The following is a 17,480-nucleotide window of genomic DNA, read 5'->3' as shown; positions in this document are numbered from 1 at the left end:
TTTTAATAATATTTCACATTGTTACAGTTTTGAAATTTAAAATAGAAAATACTGTTACATTTCAAATCTACATTTAATTTTAAATCTGCATAATATTTGTCATTTGTTTAAAGATGGTGCGGCTCACAGATGGTCCTGTTGTAAATTTGTGTGTGATGTTTATATAAACCGAGCAAATACCACACAGATGCCTAAAAACGGACCATCTGTTTTTAACAAAATAAAATGCGTTTCAGAAGGAATAATTTTGCCTTTTCAAATGTTTGAGCAGAAAAGATAATGTGCGACTCTAAATTGCTGCAGAGCCACAGCTGTTGTGAATGCAAAGCAATCAGCTGGGGCACACAGAGGGCAGGCCGTCCTCATACAAGTGCAGTATCACCAGTCTGTTAAGGACAAGTCGCTGCTTTCAGATTGAAAGATATCTTAGAGTTGACTTTCATTTGGATGTGTTGACAATGACCTCTGAAAAAAACAAGCTTTGGTGAAAGGAAAAGCAAAGGTATGTCTTTTATTTATGAATAGCGGCGCCCTGGTCTCCAGCTTCAAAATATGAGGAATTTTCTAATATCAGATCACACGTGCAAGCTTTGTTTCACACAACCTTTTTCAAAAAAAAAAAAAATAATGGAGGCAAATGGGATACTGAGACAGCAGGTGAAGAGGAGAAAGTTCGCACAGCCTATCTGTAGGACTGTATAAAAAAAAAAGAACGATAACATGCATGAAAATCAATTTCCCTTCTTCTCCCGCTGATCAGAATTTCCATGTTTGGTGGGGAATTTGCAAACAGAACAAATTCGGTTGCTGAGGTTAATCTTCGCAGACACGTCTGCTTCTGTGATTTCCAGCTGAAGTTCACAGACAGACACCTTTTGCAGTATGGTTTCCATGGAAACGGGAGGAAATGATTTTCTTGGCCAGCTGCATTGAAATGAACATCTGCATGCTGTATGTTGTCATTACCTTTCAGGTGATTTGCGCTTTAGAGATTTCAGCTTCTTTTCCAGCGAGCATCTTCTAAACCATAATTTGCTCTTTTTTTTCTTTCTAACGCTGTCGTGTTGTGTTTGAATGCGCTTTATTATTTGCCTCTTAACCTTTTTTGTGGTCATTAATATTATTCTATAAAACTGTAAACATGAAATTTTTGTTGAATGAACTATTTTATTCACTTTTTATTGGCATCAAATTAGTCATGTGACAGCAGAGGCAAAATAAAAAAAAAGAACTATTTTAAATAAATGCTGTTCTTTTGATCTTTCTATTAAAAAAGGACTGCAGAAAACTTTAAAGAATATTTTAAAATATACAATAACAATTCAACAAAAAATAATAACTTCACTGTATTTTATTTATCCTTTTTATTCTTCACTGTTTCAAGACATTTTAAAGTTAGGTAAAGTGAATTATTTTATATAAAGCACTTTGAATTGTAGTGTATGAAATGTGCTGTATAAAGTTAGCTTCATTATTATTATTATTATTAATGACTACGTATCTTAAGCACCATATTATCATATCAGACTGATTTGTAAGGTATGTAATGATTGCTGAAAATTCAGCTTTGCCATTTAAAACTAATTATTCTACAATATATTAAAATAGAATCGCTTATATAGCATTGTGGTATTTCAAATTGTTTTTAAATTAAAAATAGAAAATACTGTTACAATTCAAATCTAATATGCTGCAATTCAGTCTCTTTATGTCACCAGATAACACTTTCTGGGAAGAGAAGGTATCATTCTCTTCTGAATCCCTGTAAAATTCCCTTGAGATGGGATGACTGTCATTAGGGCACAAGTTAAACATCTTTAGATGGCTGCACGCTACATTCTTCCATGTGCAAGGTTTCAATCAAACTTGCTATTTGATTATCAAAACTTTCAAAGCACTTTCGATTTGTCTTAAGCCGCAGGAAATTCAAGGGGACATCTGGAAGGATGTCTGCAGATTATTTGCAATTTTGTGTGTAGTAGACATCAATGAGAGGCCTGCTCAGACTTTGGCTGGAACCCACCTCACCTCGGGCTCATTACAGCGCAGACTGGCCCATAATCCCCCTTAATTCCTCGTTGTCGTTCATTCTCTCTTTAAGCCACTCTAGTCCGGCACAGCCAATGAACGGAGGGCCTGTGGAGGCACACAGGTATTGGCTTTTCCTTCCAGGCATGCAGTCTGTCTTTGTAGTTCTCCACAGGAGTCAGCGAGGCTATCACTTACCGTGCCAAACTCATTCCCTCCACCTCAGACGTTACCAGCAGATAATGTCAGTGCCAGACTTGCATTCATTAGCATCGGCCTGGAATTGAGAGGCCCTGTGAGAAAGAGCAGGAAGACATGGCGTTCAGCTTGTCCGTTAAAAGGGGCTTTCTTCAACTATATTGCCACTTTCATGTCCCAAGGAATGATTTTTATGAAAAAGTTTTATCTTGGAAACCATGCCATGCTTCATTTATTTATTTATTTTTTTATAGATTTTAAATGCCTTTTATGTATACACTGTATCGCCCATTTTAGTACACCATTTTAGTATATATATGTATATATATATATATATATTCCTTAGGACATGAAAGTGCTAAAAATGTATCACAACCAAGATAAATGTTTACATAATATGTGTTTGTATTGTATATATTTATTGTATATAATTATATAAATACACAAACATACAGCATATATTAAAAATATATGAAAATGTATTTATAATATATATATATATATATATATATATATATATATATATATATATATATATATATATATATATATATATATATATAATATATAATTTATAATATATACATATATTTAATATAGAAATGTAACATATTTTTCTTAAATATATACATGCATGCGTGTTTATTTTGAATGCGATGTCGAGATTAATTGTTGGATAGCACTAACACACACACACACATTTATATATATATATATATATATATATATATATATATATATATATATATATATATATATATATATATATATATATCTCTTGAAGAAAACACTTTTAGTGCTGTTCAGATTTCATGGTAATACATCAATGCAATTACATAATCTCGTAATAAATCAACGCAATTATGTATTTCAGAGGTATGCTGCAATATCTTTGGAAGTTTGACTGAAGTGAGAAACTGGGTCAATTATGGCAAGAGACACAGATGGCTGTTTGTTCCGCTGGTCAAAAGTGAACCATTTATGTTGAGAAATCAGTGGGTGTCAGGAAATGTATCTTTTTTTGTCTCATTGATTCCCCATATTCCCGGTTTAGAGTGCAAATGCCCTTCCAACAGTGAAGAAACACAGATAATTGGCCACTGTTGACAAGTTTGTCCAGTAGCTGTGTTGGATTTGCTTTTTAACCATGAACATTTAGTTAGGAGTCTAGAGCAACACATGGCAATGAACTGCTTGAAGTATTTTATCTCAGATGTTTTATTTGTTTTTAATGACTTTTGCCTTACCCAGACAAGCACACACAAAATCCCAAACACACACGCTTGTATTAAAACTCCAATATGAAATAGAGTATGTCTTTCGGTACGCTATAAGCTACTATTTAATTAAGCAAAGAATAGCTGCAAAGGGTAAGTACTAGCTTTATGCAGACTAAAAAAGAGCTCTTTAATTCCACAACTGTTAATCAGAGAACTCAACGCCTAACATCAAAGGATCAAAAATGTGTCGATTGTAATGAGCAGGATCACTCATCAAAGTGTGAATCTGGCCTCGTCCACTGTAACACCCAGCATGTATGTAAAAAAAAAAAAAAAAAAAAAAAAAAAAAAAAAAAAGCATGTGGGCAATTGGCAAAGTAAACGGTGTCAAAGTCTGCAGATTTTATTGCTGATTGGAGACAGTGCAACCCTGAGCATAAATGAGATTTGGAGAAGATGAAGTGCAAAATGACGGCTGACTCTTTGTATGAACTGTTACAAATGATAAAAAATTCAATTCTTCGCATGTAACTCACATATGGTGTTCATGTACTTGAAGCTTTCTTAAACGTTATACAAACATATACAGCTATCTGTATCTTCCTTTATTTAAAAACTTTCATTTAATGCTTAGAATAGGGTAAATCTGTAGGGGAAGAATACAAGAAAATGAATGCTGATAATAATAGTTTAAAAGAAAGCAAATTTGTTTCAAAAAAATATACAATAGTCTATTGTGTCTGGTAGAGTATTTTACAAGATTATATTTGGATGCTTTTGAAGTCATTAAACAAATGTATTTTGAAGGACAGATGTTCCCTGGCCCCGATCTATGTGAAAAAACACCAGAACCATATGTTGTGTATATTGTAAATTGGCAACCATTACCCAACATTTCCAGAACAGTGGTGGCAAATTCCTTTAATCCTATGAAACAAAACAAAGCGTATAAACATATGCTGTTGCACATTAAATATCTTTTGAACATTGTTAACCTAGTGCACAAGTAAACTTGGATAGTTCTGCATATAGTGAGAGCTACACTTCTTGGTGGTCCCGTTTATTTGACCATATGCATAATAACGTCAATGAACCCACATGAGGGCAGACCGGTGTGCCATGTTCCCAATTTTCAGTTCTTTGTCATGGTGAACTTGAGAGCAACGATTACAAAAAATGACAAAATCTTGCAAACCGCTAGACCCCTCGTGCCCAGAGAAGTGACTGATTGCCTTCACAATGGGCAATTAAAGCAATGTGGTCTGGGGAGAAGAAAAAAAAAAAAAACTGAAGTGTGAGTTTCCAGCAGGTCTGAGTCCATTTGGATGTGTTTGGCCTGAGGCATGGCTCACTGGAGAGAGTTAACAGCAGAATAAATACCCATCTTTGCAGTCATTATTAGGCTTAGAGCATAATATGCCCAAAACTTGCATCGGTCCTGCTCTGGTTTGTTACAGTTTACTGGCGTATTAAGAAGGGCCATGGAGATTATGATGGGATGTCTGTCAATCTGCATCCAACCCAAGTACCCCCTGGTGCTATCATGGCCTCTCCTTGATCTTGTGCAAATTTCTCCCTTCATAGGGGATGAGGGGAATTGGATCGTGCAGGCAGTTGAGCAAAGGCTTGTTTTGATGTTTATTCATTTGCTCAGTGCTCAATCCAAGAATGCAGAAAAGTGGACCTCTGGTACACAGTTTCTATCAAACTTTAATGAGGCTGAATAAATTAGCGACACAAATGATGTTGTTTTAGAATTTTACATCATTAACTTTGTCTCTTTGTACAAAATTCTGCATATTTCATGGCAACAAATGCTCTCGTTTCAGAAGAAGGCACATGCTTTCATCAACCAATCTCTGTGATAGACTCAAACGTTCAACTTGGTCTCAAGTTCTCTTGCTGTAAGTCAATCAGAAGGCTGTTTGAGGCAAAGTCTTAACTCTGATGCAACTCTGTTCCTACATGAAGCCTGACCGGCTCTATCGTTCCAGTCTCTACACCGCATTTGGGGCAGGTAAAGGAGACGTCAGCAATCGTGTGGCTTTTAAGGCAATAGTAGCAGAAGATGTGTTTGCAGCCGGCAGAATGGGGCATTGTGGGCCATTCCCCGCAAACGGCACACTCGGTGCAGAGGGTCTCCTCCGGACCATCCTCTTTTCTCAGTTCCTTCAGAGGAGAGAACAGAGCGGCAACACTGGCCTTCAGCTTCCACACGTTTATGAGAGGTAGTAAAAAGATGAGGAACTCAGCAAAACCGTGCCACAACAGCTCCCGGTTCAAGAACTGGAAATTGATGTCTCGTGGTCCCTGGGGTCGACTGAAAACGGGCTGCACTCCCAGCAACCTTTCGGTAAGTGTCGGATAGGTTCCTCTTTGGAGAAATAGTAGGAAGTTGACCAGGCTGACCACTTTGGTAAAACCCGTTAAGATGCTGAGCACCTTGCGGGCCTTGCGTGCGTTGGATTCTGCAGGGTGGTTGAGGAACAAGCTATGGGAGCGTTCTCTTAGCCATTTTTCACCAACCGTCAGCAGAGCAAACCAGAATTTCTGTGGCCGGCTCATGGCCCGGTACTTCTGTCCCGGGATCAGAGCGTTCTTGTACCGGATATTGAGCAGTGATTGGCCCACGGTGGCACTGTTAGAGTAGATGGTGAACCTCCACAGGAGGAGCTGGAGAAGGGCCTTGAGTTCTGGTTCCACAGGGGTTAAGAGCCCAGGCTTGAAATGCTGGAAACATTGGGTGAACTGTGACCAAACAAGCTGTTCCAGTGCACCATCCAGTTCAAAAGCATCCAGCTGACTGATTCTCAAAACCCGAGATAAAGGGCTTGGGCCGGCCTTGGCGAAAGGCTTGTCACCTCCAGCTCCAGCTACAAGCAGAAGAAGCAAATGGTTATGCATTTTTGCATTTGAGTTGAAATCACTTTTCACATGTAAAACCCGTCCTAAATTCCCTTTTAGCTGTGCAGGGCAGAGGCACAGGAGGTCTTACGCTGTTCCCTCTCGAGATTCAGTCTGAGGACAAATCACATCACAGGAGATTATCCCAACAGCACAGGCTTGGAAAGGCAGTAAACATCCGCTATGTGGAACTACTTTACTTTGACGGCTTTTTATAAGGGATCTAAGAACTGTGACGTTTGGCAATTTTTCATGGAATGTGTTTGTATCAGGCTGAGTTTATCTCTTTAAACGTGATGGTTAAAAAATGAGAGCCAGGAGCTGCGGTGACCACCTCTTAGCTTAGGACTGGATTTGGACAATATCTGAAATAAATTGGCTTATGAAAATTGCAGGAAGCATCTCCAAATCTTTAAGGGAAGTCTTTTTCGATGCTTCAGGTTCATCCGGGCCTAAAACCTTCACCCATTTAAGAATGAAACTTAAATGGACAATAAAAAGGATGCAAGATGTTCATGAATCAGTTGAAAAATTATCTGCTTTAAACACATGTTGGAAACTGTAGCTACACTCATTGTATAATCAGTCAAAACTTCCCCTTTTAGGCCGCGGATTATGGTTCGTACGCGTCGAGGTTTACAGACAAGTTCAATAGTTTCTCAGCTAAGGAAAAAATCCTTCACTGCACGGCAGCACTTGGCCAGGTGAGACAAATCATTGCGGCAGGCGACTCTGGGGATATGGGTTTTCCATGTTCTCGTCATAGGCTTTTATTGAGCAGTTTACAAGTTATGAATGAATATGTTTTATTTGAGAACATAATATTGACAGCAACATATCAATAGTAATGTGACTATTGTCAAGGGCCTGTCAATAGTAATGTAATTATGATTTAGAGGATCACATAGATGTTAGCTCGGGCAAGTAACATCTCTTATAGGACTGCTATCAATATCAGGATTACTATTGACATGTTCTCTCAGACTCAAAGTACTTGCCAAATATATAACAACTAGACACTTTTGTCAATGTGCACTGCCTATAAAAATTAAGCATTTGAATGTACAGGGATTTAACCGGAAAGCTGAAAATCCATGCGTCTTATGTAATCGGCCAAATTTGTAATCAATGTCTGTGTTTACCTCTATTGTAATCAGAAGACCTGGCCTACATGGAGCGCAGTGATTCATACACATATTGCCACTACAGTGCACTCTGGGAAAAAAAAATCTGTGACAAATAGCCCATGAAAATGTGGCCTGGCTAAAACAATAGCGGTATGAATAAACAACTGGACACAATAAGTATATTTGTAAACTGATTTTCCCATTAGCTATATATTTCAACAATATGATCGCTTTGTTATTTATAACCCAGCTGCAATTTACAGTTGAATTTTCTAGAAAATGGAGCCCCTCTTCGGGCTGCAAAATGGATGGGGAACACGCATATAAGGTTATATCAGCCAAGTCAAGGTCCTGACAAGCAGCCTTAAATGACAAATGCCTGACACCGGCACGGGCTATAAAACATGTTCTCCTGAGGCAGCCCACTGGAGGCTCAGGCCTGCAGTTCTGCAACTGATAAGCTGGGTCACAGAGTCACCTTGGGCTTAGCATTACAAGGCGGCAGGCCATGATATTCCTGCAGCGACTGGACAATTTGGAATCAGGAGATTTTTAGGAAGCCTGTGGTTACGTGACCTTGCTTTTGACATTCTGTCAGCTTTTGCATCTTTGGGGCAAGTCGGAGAAGACCTTATATCTGTTTATTTAAACAACAACATATTTTACACTCGAAGTTTTAGCTATATATATATATATATATATATATATATATATATATATATCCTTCTGAAATCTATCTAGTTTGCTAATTTGGAGTTCAAAAAATATTTTTGTTATTATTTTCAATATTGAAAATGCGCTGCTTAATATTTTTGTTGAAACCACGATTCATTGCTTTCAGGATTGTTTGAATGATTTTTGATCAAGATAACAGCGTTTTAAATTATAAATGTCTTTTCTGACCATTTTGATCAATTGAATGCATCCCTGAAAAATGTATTAATTTATATATTTAAAAAAACGATTTAAAAAAATAAATTTAAATATATGTATTTGCTCAATATTTCAATGCCTTTCATAAAAATGAAATCACATACGACAGAGGGAGTTTTATTATCCTTTACTTAAACATGTCACTTTGTATTTCCAGTGGCAGACGAGATGTCACTCACTCAAAAAAATCCTGTCTTAAACCTTCGCTTGCTTTAATCATTCGAGTGATTAAGGTTACAGAGATTCACCACCATTTTCAGCTGGCAGAAGAATTAGCAAGTCTCCTTGTTTTGCATTTAACTTTTAACTCTGTCCCAGAAGTATCTGTTTTATTACGCACACTGATGGGTCTGTCAGTTTCTGAATTTTAAAGGTGATGTCATCCTGAAATGGGATTACAGGACAGCTAAAATACCCGTCTTGTGACCGTTCTAATTGTTCTATGTCTGTATCATAAAATATGAATGCCTGCAAAAGCACTTGGGGTTCAAGGTCTGGTCCTAATGTCTCATCAGGCTGCCCCATTTCTCTAATTACCAGCGAATCGCAAGAGCCCCGCTCTAACAAAACGTACCATCTAAGAAATAGCAGCTAGGTCTGACACAAAGATATGCTTTGCTAAATCTTGTTTTCACAAAATGTAAATTATTTAAAAGAATTAATTGATTTTGTGAGTACGAAGGTGGAAGATTTAAAGCCTTAAGTACAGAGTTAGGCAGAAAAAACTGCTTAAAAACTCATGAAACATTTAAAGGCTGAGGCAGCAGGAACGACTGAACAGAACAGTTAATAAATGAGAAAATTGTGAAGATGCGTATTACGGTGTACAGAGGGCAGTCAGCCTTTGCTGTGTCCACATAAAGGAAGTCCACTTCAAAACATTTGTCTTGTAATTTTTCATCACCTTTTATGAGATGATGTATTTGCATAAAAACAGCATTTCATCTTTTTTACGCTAACCGTTTTCTTCTTCTTCTTTTTTTTTTACGCGGATTAGAAGCAGCTAAAGCAAACACAGCATCCTTATTCCATGACACCACATCACTAACCACTGCCCTTAAAATCATGTTTATGTACGAGAATTGTTTTTCTTCTCACCCTCATCCAGATTTGGCTTAGCAAAGCCATGTAATGTAATAATAAAAGCCTCCCTGTTTATATGGAAGCAGCAGCTTGGTAAACATTTTACCCACGAATGGAAGAAAGACTCGAGCTAAGTTTCAAACACATCTGCAAAGCAACCCCACAATATTGTCTGCTTTTTAAATTTTAATCCATTTAAATGCAACACTGGAACAAATCTATAGGCCACCTTTTGACCTGGGCTGAGATCATACTGCAGTCTGACTTTAACTCCATTCATTATGTTAAGTGTGCAATGCGCCACTTAGAGCTCAATCAAATCCACAGCAATCAGCTGTCCTCATTCTGTACGATGACGGCATTTCTGATCGCTCTAAAACTTCATATAAAAATTTACACTCTAAAGTCAGTAAAAATACGTCCCATAATGTACGGTGTTATTATGAATGGATTTTCCATATTGATTTTTCACAGGTGTTTTTGCATAGTGATGTCTTTTGTAGGGTTGAGGGGAGAGAAACTGCCTGTAAACTTAAATTGAACCAGCACATTTCTGCTGGGATGTTTTCTGCAGACTCTTTTTTTTGTTATTTTGCTATAATGACTGCACTTGTAGACTTGGGTGTATTTACAGTGTACTTACCTAAGAAAGTATTGGTACTATAGAATAACCCCAAGGGTTAAGATTAGCTACATGATTAATAGTTATTTACCTAATTAACGTTAACATAATAATAAGTAGTAATTGCTATTATATACCAGTGCTGCTATAATTCATAAAAAAATGTATCACATTTAAATAGTGTGAGAATAAATAAAAATAAAGAAACAAACAAAAAGACATGCCTCCATGCTTTGATTGGCTGATCATGCTGTTGATGAGCTAAAGCCCACTGATGATGGTTCTAACATTGTGTACAAATAGACCTGAATGGATCAAAGTAATGGAAATGAGCAAACTAATTACAAAGTTAACAACTATCCCACTCCGACATCAAGCTTGTGGTTTGAGTTTATGATGAAAAATGATCTGAAAAGGTGACCAGCATTATATCCTAATAATAAGGTGACAATTACAGTATCATAATCACAGTTGGTAATAGATTTAAAAAATAAATATACTTAATATCGTTGTTACTTTATTATAATAAATATTATTAACGTAAAACTTAAACGTGATGAGATCTAATGCAACCTGGTTAATAACAGAAATGCTAATTTTAATATAAACAATAAAATATGCAACAAAAACATTGAAATATTAGTTTCTTGTCGACCACGTACATTGAATTAGTGTATTATGCATTGATAACACGCTCAAATCTAATGTTAGGTTGACTGGGGAGGAAACGATGCTCTGTTGTGCACAAAACTAAATGCAGCTTGATACAGAATGTTTTCTCGCAATGTCTGGTTAACTGAGATTTGACAAGAGCAAATAAATTTAGTATAATTACCCATGATAAGACTGACAGTCCACGATCGGACTTGGAACTGAGGCGCTATTCTTCCTCCTTTTCCGGGTTATCTCGGTTAACCCCTCCTTGAAGCTGATGAGCCAATTGCAAATTGCATTTTCTCTGCACCCTTGATCACATGCATCCAATCGCAATATCTGATTGAGCGAAGCAAACATGAATAGCATCGCGCTGTGCATGTGGGAGAGGCGTTGTTTCGCGCAAGTCTTCACGCGTTGGCGTCTGACAATAAACCGCCCAATCAAAATCGATAGCACGTTCTACAGCACGTTTGAACCAATCGCTATCACGCAAGGGTGGGCTCTAGTGAGCAGCACGCATTCAAGCACGGAGGTTGTTTGTAACGGGGATAAGGGGAGAAAAGAAGTGAAACGCTCACATAAATGAGCGTTCAGACGCCATGGTAAAACGGTTTGAAAAAATGTGAATGTTTTACGTTTTGGTTTTTCTGGAAAACGTCGTGTCGACCGTATACTCGTCGCACTTGCATAGTCTACGTTCATAAACTAATAGAGCAAGTCGGTTTTTTGTATTTTTGTGAAATTATATATATATATATATATATATATATATATATATATATATATATATATATATATATATATATATATATATATGATACTTTGGAAAAAAAAAACAGTTCCCCTCTTAGTCACATATAGGTGCAGTTATATAGGCAGATTAAAGTAATTTGTTTTTACTATTCAGTCAAAGAAACTGTTCACCACAAAAGGCATCTTTATGTTGAAACACTGATGTTAGGCATTTGACAGCTCTTAGTCACGCTTCACATTTACATTTTCGTTTTTTTTTTTTTTTACTTCTTAGTATTTCTTTTTGTTTTTCACAGAAAAAAAAAAAATCAGTTTAGAACAACATGACCGAGTAACTTTTGGGTGAACTATCCCTTTAAATGAGTTTTTTTTTTAAATTCCTCTTTTGTATAATGTCCTTGTTAACAAAACCGGTATACAAGAGAGAACTTAAACTACAGTTTACAAAGAGACCATATAGAATCTGTTCATCTGAAAATGTGCACACTCTATTGACTGTTGATCAGCTTTTCAAAAGCTATTTTATTGTACACAGGATTGTTGACTATTGTGTATAGGACAGTATTCACACAATAGGCCATTTCAAAGTCCTCAAGGTTTAGTCTTCGTGAAGGTAATGATTTGAAACCTCTTGTGGATTTTTCACCATTTATAGATATTGTATTTATCACTAAAAGAGTTTGAATCCAATTGCATGTATGTTATATGTGTATGCGTAGCAACCTAGGACAGCTGGCCTTTTCCCAGAGGAGACACATTAAGATTACTAATAATTTTTTGCGATAATAGGCACAACATGATCTGTAGCTCTCTAGGTGAACATTCGCATTACCTTCCTCAATATGCACTAACTGCTATTTAGTATGTGCGGCACTAATAGATATTTTAATAATTCATCAGTATGTATTGTAAATTATTCACCTCCCTGTACGGTCATTGGTGCCGTGGAACCTAACCTAGTTTAAAGCCATTCATCCTGACAGAAGTAAGATTGATCATTTTGGCTAAACGTAGGTAGGTTATAAGTCTAAGTGTCATGCAACAAATAACATGCATTTGGCTAATATTTAGACTAAAGTCAATATAAGCTGTTATCGCTGCAAATGACCCCTAAAATGCAGAGAACAGTAAACGCCACTCAGTTTACTGAGGAGTTCATTAGCTAGACCACACAATATCGATGCCGGGGTAGCATATGAACTCCATTTCTATTCGTCTATTCTTTCAAGAATCAGCAGAATTAGATTGAAGACTGCATCTTTGCTGTCCCAGAGGCATATTATGCTGTTGTCCCTTGACTGCAGTAACCATTGTTCTAATGTACATAATTGGCAATTGAATAGATTCAGAGCATTAAAAGCTGCTTATTTGCCTATGTAAAGAATGCTTTGAACCTGGTAATATGAGCTCCAAATGCTCTGATTGAATGGTTGCAATATATAACCAGATTTATTAACCCATTTCGTTGCTTTGTAATTGTTTTAAAATAATGGGCTTTTCAAAGTACGGCTACTTATTGCTATCACTTTATGCGTAGACACGATTAAAAGGAATGTTCGAAACAGTCATACTTCGAAACGCACATAGTGTCGTTTTAATATCATGGTTACAGATATATCCACTTGTAATTACGTGAACTTATAACCATGTTTTTGTGTTTTATCAGCATGCAACATAAGCCTAATCAACCCCAGCAACCTTGTGATAAGCTTAGCTTATGGCCAAAAGGTCTCCAACCTGGAGCAGATGTTCCAAAGCTTATATCAAAGCTCAAGCTAAAGTGTTCGTTTAGACAGATTGGATTTGCAGCAGTGCGGAGGGGTTGGAGATGTTGGCTTTGTGATTTCGGCAGGATTTGGACCATCAAGCGGACATGCCTGGAGGAGGACAGTAGCTGTCTGCGAGCTGAGATCCAGGAGCTGAAAACCGACATTAGACCCCTCACATAAGTGATCCATCGCGCTCAACACATGCTCGGCCTGGATGTGAGTCACATGCTTCTATTCCCTTGCCTCGTTCTCTCTCGCTCACTCTCCATTTTCTCCCTCACCCCAAAGTCATGGGACGGTCCCTCATTCATTTTTCAAAACTCATTTTCCGCCCTTGAGCTCAGGATTTTTAATTCTGGCTTCACCTTGACTGGTGGCCTTTGGGCATGAGGGATCAACGGAGCCGGGCTTTGATCCAGCACGCCGGCATGGGACTCATTTCCAGCTCTGCCACACTGATGCGACTCACTGGGTTCGACTTGACCTCGTGGCTCCTCTGGGCCCCTCCGGCCGCAGCCGTCGAGACCCGGCTCCCTCCTCCTCTCCATCCTGAACACCTCCAATACCTCGTTCTAATCAAAACGCTCTGCTCTCCGCAGCTCTGCCTTTGATCTGCATAATATGCCTCCTCCTCCTCTTCATCTCCCTTCTCCGTTTATCACATCATGTGTGAATGCAGAACATCAGTGAAATGTTGTAGAAGGTTAGTATAAACGTTCACTTACAGCAGGTCTAGTGAAAATGAGTTGAAGGTCTGTTCTGACACCAGAAAAAAAAGCAACCAACCAGATGCTTGTACATGTTTAGAAAATTAACATTTTTTTATATTTACATTTTATTTTTAACAGACAAACAAAATATTTTTTTATTGTTTTTAAGGTTGAGCTTCTAGTAATACTTTACCGACATTTTGAAGTTCTTGGTAATTTTAACACAATAAACAAATTCAATTTTTTTTTATTTACATTTTATTACAATTTATTTAGTTGTATATATTTTTTATTTATATTCATTTATTTAATCTAATGACCAGTCATAATTTGAACGGATATATCTGCGGCATAGATAAAAATACATTGTATGGGTAAAAATTATCGATTTTTGTTTTATGACAAAAATCATTAGGATATTAAGTGAAGTGAATGTTCCATAAGATATTTTGTAAATGTACCGTAAATATATCAAAATGTAATATTTGACTAGCACTTTGCATTGCTGAGGACTTTTGACAACTTTAAAAGTATTTTATGTAATATTTACAGATTTTCAAATGGTGGTGTCTCCTAGTTATATTTAACAAACCATACATTAATGGAAAGCTTCTTTATTTAGCTTTTATTTTTATTTACCCTTATGACTGATTTGTGATCCGGTCACATTTATTATTATTTTAATTTAATAGTGAATGTATTTATATTTATATATTGTATCATTATTGTTATTGTTGTTGTTTTTTATTTACATTTATTTAAATTATATTATTATATTCATATTTTTCACAATTTGAAAATTATTTGAATGTAACAGTTTTATTGTTTGATTTTGTTTTCTTTAAACATTTTTTATTTATTTTCCTAGTTTAATTCTAAATTTTTAAATTAATCTTTATTTATTATCAATTATATTTATTTAATTATTATTATTATTAGTAGTAGTAGTAGTAGTACTACAGAAGTATCTGGTCTCATGGCATAAATGTACCTAGGTGCACTTTTAAGATAGACATGAAATACGTACCAATAGGTACATATGACTGTAGTTTCTAAACGAAATGAAGACTAGAAGCAGTAAAACTCAGATACCTTTTATTACCTTTCACACAGATTTACAGAGTTTCAAACTTACCAGTGTTATATTTGCACTTTTACAGTCAAGTGACTTCAAAACAATATTAAAATGCTGAGAGATTTGAGTTAGCATCACACATATCCAGCTTCATGTCAATATGTTTTCATAGATGGTAAGTTTGTTTGGTAACTCACAGAGAATGGAGACGTAGTTGAGTGGTGAGGAGCTCCGAATCCTGTGTAACTATGGTTGTACAAAACAGATCAAATCTGTGTAAAAGGAAGTTGAAATGACACGGTTGTATTAACAAATACCTTTTTCTGTAAGTTTAGGGTTGGATTTAGTGCATGTTTTCAACATTTAGCAACAGTCCACAGATAATCAGCATAACAAAAACCTATACCTATATCAACGTAATAAAAATGTGGCAGGGTTCACGCATTGAACCTGTGTTTTAGCGCCACCCAGTGGTCACTTCTTTTTGAAACTGCAGCTAAACATGCAGTGTGGTATGTAAAAATGCTGTTGCACAAAAAGTGCAAAGAGGTACATATTTTTATGAGACCAGGTTGCTACATTCATGTAAATTCTGCTACCTAAAAACCCCCCAAAAACCCCAAAACAATTGGGAACTGCTGATCCACAATGCCTTTGTGGGGTTTGTTCTTGACAGGTTCTCCATAGTCTCCCGTGTCCAACGTGCCCATGCCAAGATCCTGCTGCTGTACCTTTAGCCGTGACAAGTCTGCCTCTGCGCCAGCTGTGCCCATGGGGCGTCATTGGTCGTAACAAGAGTCTGTGTGTCCGCTTCAGCGCAACCCCATTGTGGTGTTAGAGGATAATAACACTCTGCTTCCTTTTGTCAGTGTGTTTTGCTGGATGATAAACACAGGGGAGTAAGGACCGGCAGAGGAGCTCAGGCTCAAAGAGGTGAGTTTGTGAAATCACAGCACAGAAGAAGGTGCAGTTGCCTGGTGTGTGCACTAATTGAAGCTCCTCCAGGCAACAACCGCAGCAAACCCGAGCCCGTCGACCGGTATCGGCAGGAGTGATGACTGGCTGCTCGGGGAAGGGTCTCCCAGGTCACTATCGGAGGTTATGTTAATTCGGTTGTTAATGACTTCCTTTTGAGTGATAATTGATCAGCTTCATTAACATATTCCTCTGTAATGCTATGCCACTCGGGCAAAGCTCTGCTTAATGAATGCTCCGTTTGATTTCTGAAATAATGAACTAATTAGACTAATTAAAATCAATAGAGGTGCCAATACAAGGTTAGGCATCAGACAGCGGTCTCTATCTGTGCTCTGCCCGAGTCACCAGCTCAGTTTAAAGGAACCTAATGCTGATTTATGGGCTCTTGATGGTCATTAGTTAGAATAAATTGCACCGAGGAGCCAAGACAGCATTATTCAAGTACAGGATACTAAGTGCATTGTAAGGTCAGCAATAAGGGCAAACCTACATATGTAGTTGAATGCCCTTGTAAACCTTTGTTAATATATCAGGTCAGAACGGCGTCGGATGGCATCGCCTATCTTTAGCTGCGCTAGAACAGACACTACGTTGAATGAGATTCAAATAACGGCATATTATAAAGGTGTTCTTTGATTTTTATCGAGACAGCCATGTCGGCAATTATTAAAGACCTTCTTGAAGCAAGGTCACAAACAATATGTTGTGATTGCATCAGACTGAGCGACGGCTTATTGCTCTTTCATTAGTTATCTGTTTTCCTCTGTGATCGCCATGGGATTTTACTTTTTATTGGCTCTTGGATGCCACATTTAGGGCAGATACATCCCTCTCCACCCCACCAATGTGCGACAGTCTGTAAAGCCTAATAAGAAGGTAGAGAATTATGTAAAATCCTGACTATTTCTGACAGAGGCAGGCCAAGCCAATGTGTATTGGAAGGGCCACCGCTGACCTAAATTCGTGCATTAATCTAAGATGTCAGTGGTGCAACCTTGATGGTCCATTTTGAGCCAGTCAGGCTGGTTATTTTTCTTTCCGTCGCCGCTTTGGGCGTTGGTCTGGGATCTGACGCCTTTTCCTGTTCCTTTCTGCCCTTATTTCAGCCGTATTAATGTTCAAAATGGTCCTGAGAAGTAATTTGTGTGATGCGACATCCATGTTTTGCCCTGTTATATATCAGTACGGACTTACTGGGCTTGTGTTGTGCACTTTTTTTTTTCTCTGCAGGGTAGTTGACCATTACTTTAATAGTTTTTTTTCCCACACAGGCTTTAATGATTGAGTAGTGTTTGTGCCAGCTTTTGCCATTCCTCTAACAAATTAGTTTACTGTGGTCATAACCTTCAAAAAGCTCATTACCATAAATTGCATGGCTTTTCATAAAGGCTGAGAGCTGCATTGACGAATCGCAAACAGGACC

At 37.4% G+C, this 17,480-nt stretch overlaps 1 protein-coding gene and 1 long non-coding RNA gene across 8 annotated transcripts in view; one reads left to right on the top strand and one right to left on the bottom strand.

Annotated features, from left to right (window-relative positions):
- Positions 1-4,030: 4,030 nt before the first annotated feature.
- On the bottom strand, positions 4,031-11,083 carry pex2 (peroxisomal biogenesis factor 2). The gene is made up of 2 exons (XM_043225603.1): positions 10,951-11,083; positions 4,031-6,319 (listed from the first exon to the last, which is right to left on the bottom strand). Exons 1-2 carry the CDS (start codon positions 10,952-10,954, stop codon positions 5,385-5,387), a joined length of 939 nt encoding a protein of 312 aa, XP_043081538.1. The 5' UTR covers positions 10,955-11,083; the 3' UTR covers positions 4,031-5,384.
- A 203-nt stretch (positions 11,084-11,286) lies between these two features.
- The window catches only part of LOC122330250, a 61,131-nt gene continuing 54,937 nt past the window's right edge, over positions 11,287-17,480 (top strand). For 3 of the 7 annotated variants that reach the window (XR_006247984.1, XR_006247987.1, XR_006247985.1), the window contains exons 1-3: positions 11,828-13,510; positions 13,894-13,997; positions 15,756-16,012. This is a non-coding gene — a long non-coding RNA (uncharacterized LOC122330250). Of the gene's footprint in view, positions 11,395-11,827; positions 13,511-13,893; positions 13,998-15,755; positions 16,013-17,480 lie in introns of those variants that run through there. The other 4 variants (XR_006247983.1, XR_006247989.1, XR_006247986.1 and 1 more) reach the window with 4 other exon arrangements.

The sequence above is a fragment of the Puntigrus tetrazona genome, chromosome 24 (genome assembly GCF_018831695.1).
Source record: "Puntigrus tetrazona isolate hp1 chromosome 24, ASM1883169v1, whole genome shotgun sequence".
NCBI lineage: Eukaryota > Metazoa > Chordata > Actinopteri > Cypriniformes > Cyprinidae > Puntigrus > Puntigrus tetrazona.
The sequence above is the reverse complement of the archived record's forward strand: the minus strand, read 5'-3'. Positions and strand labels throughout refer to the sequence as shown.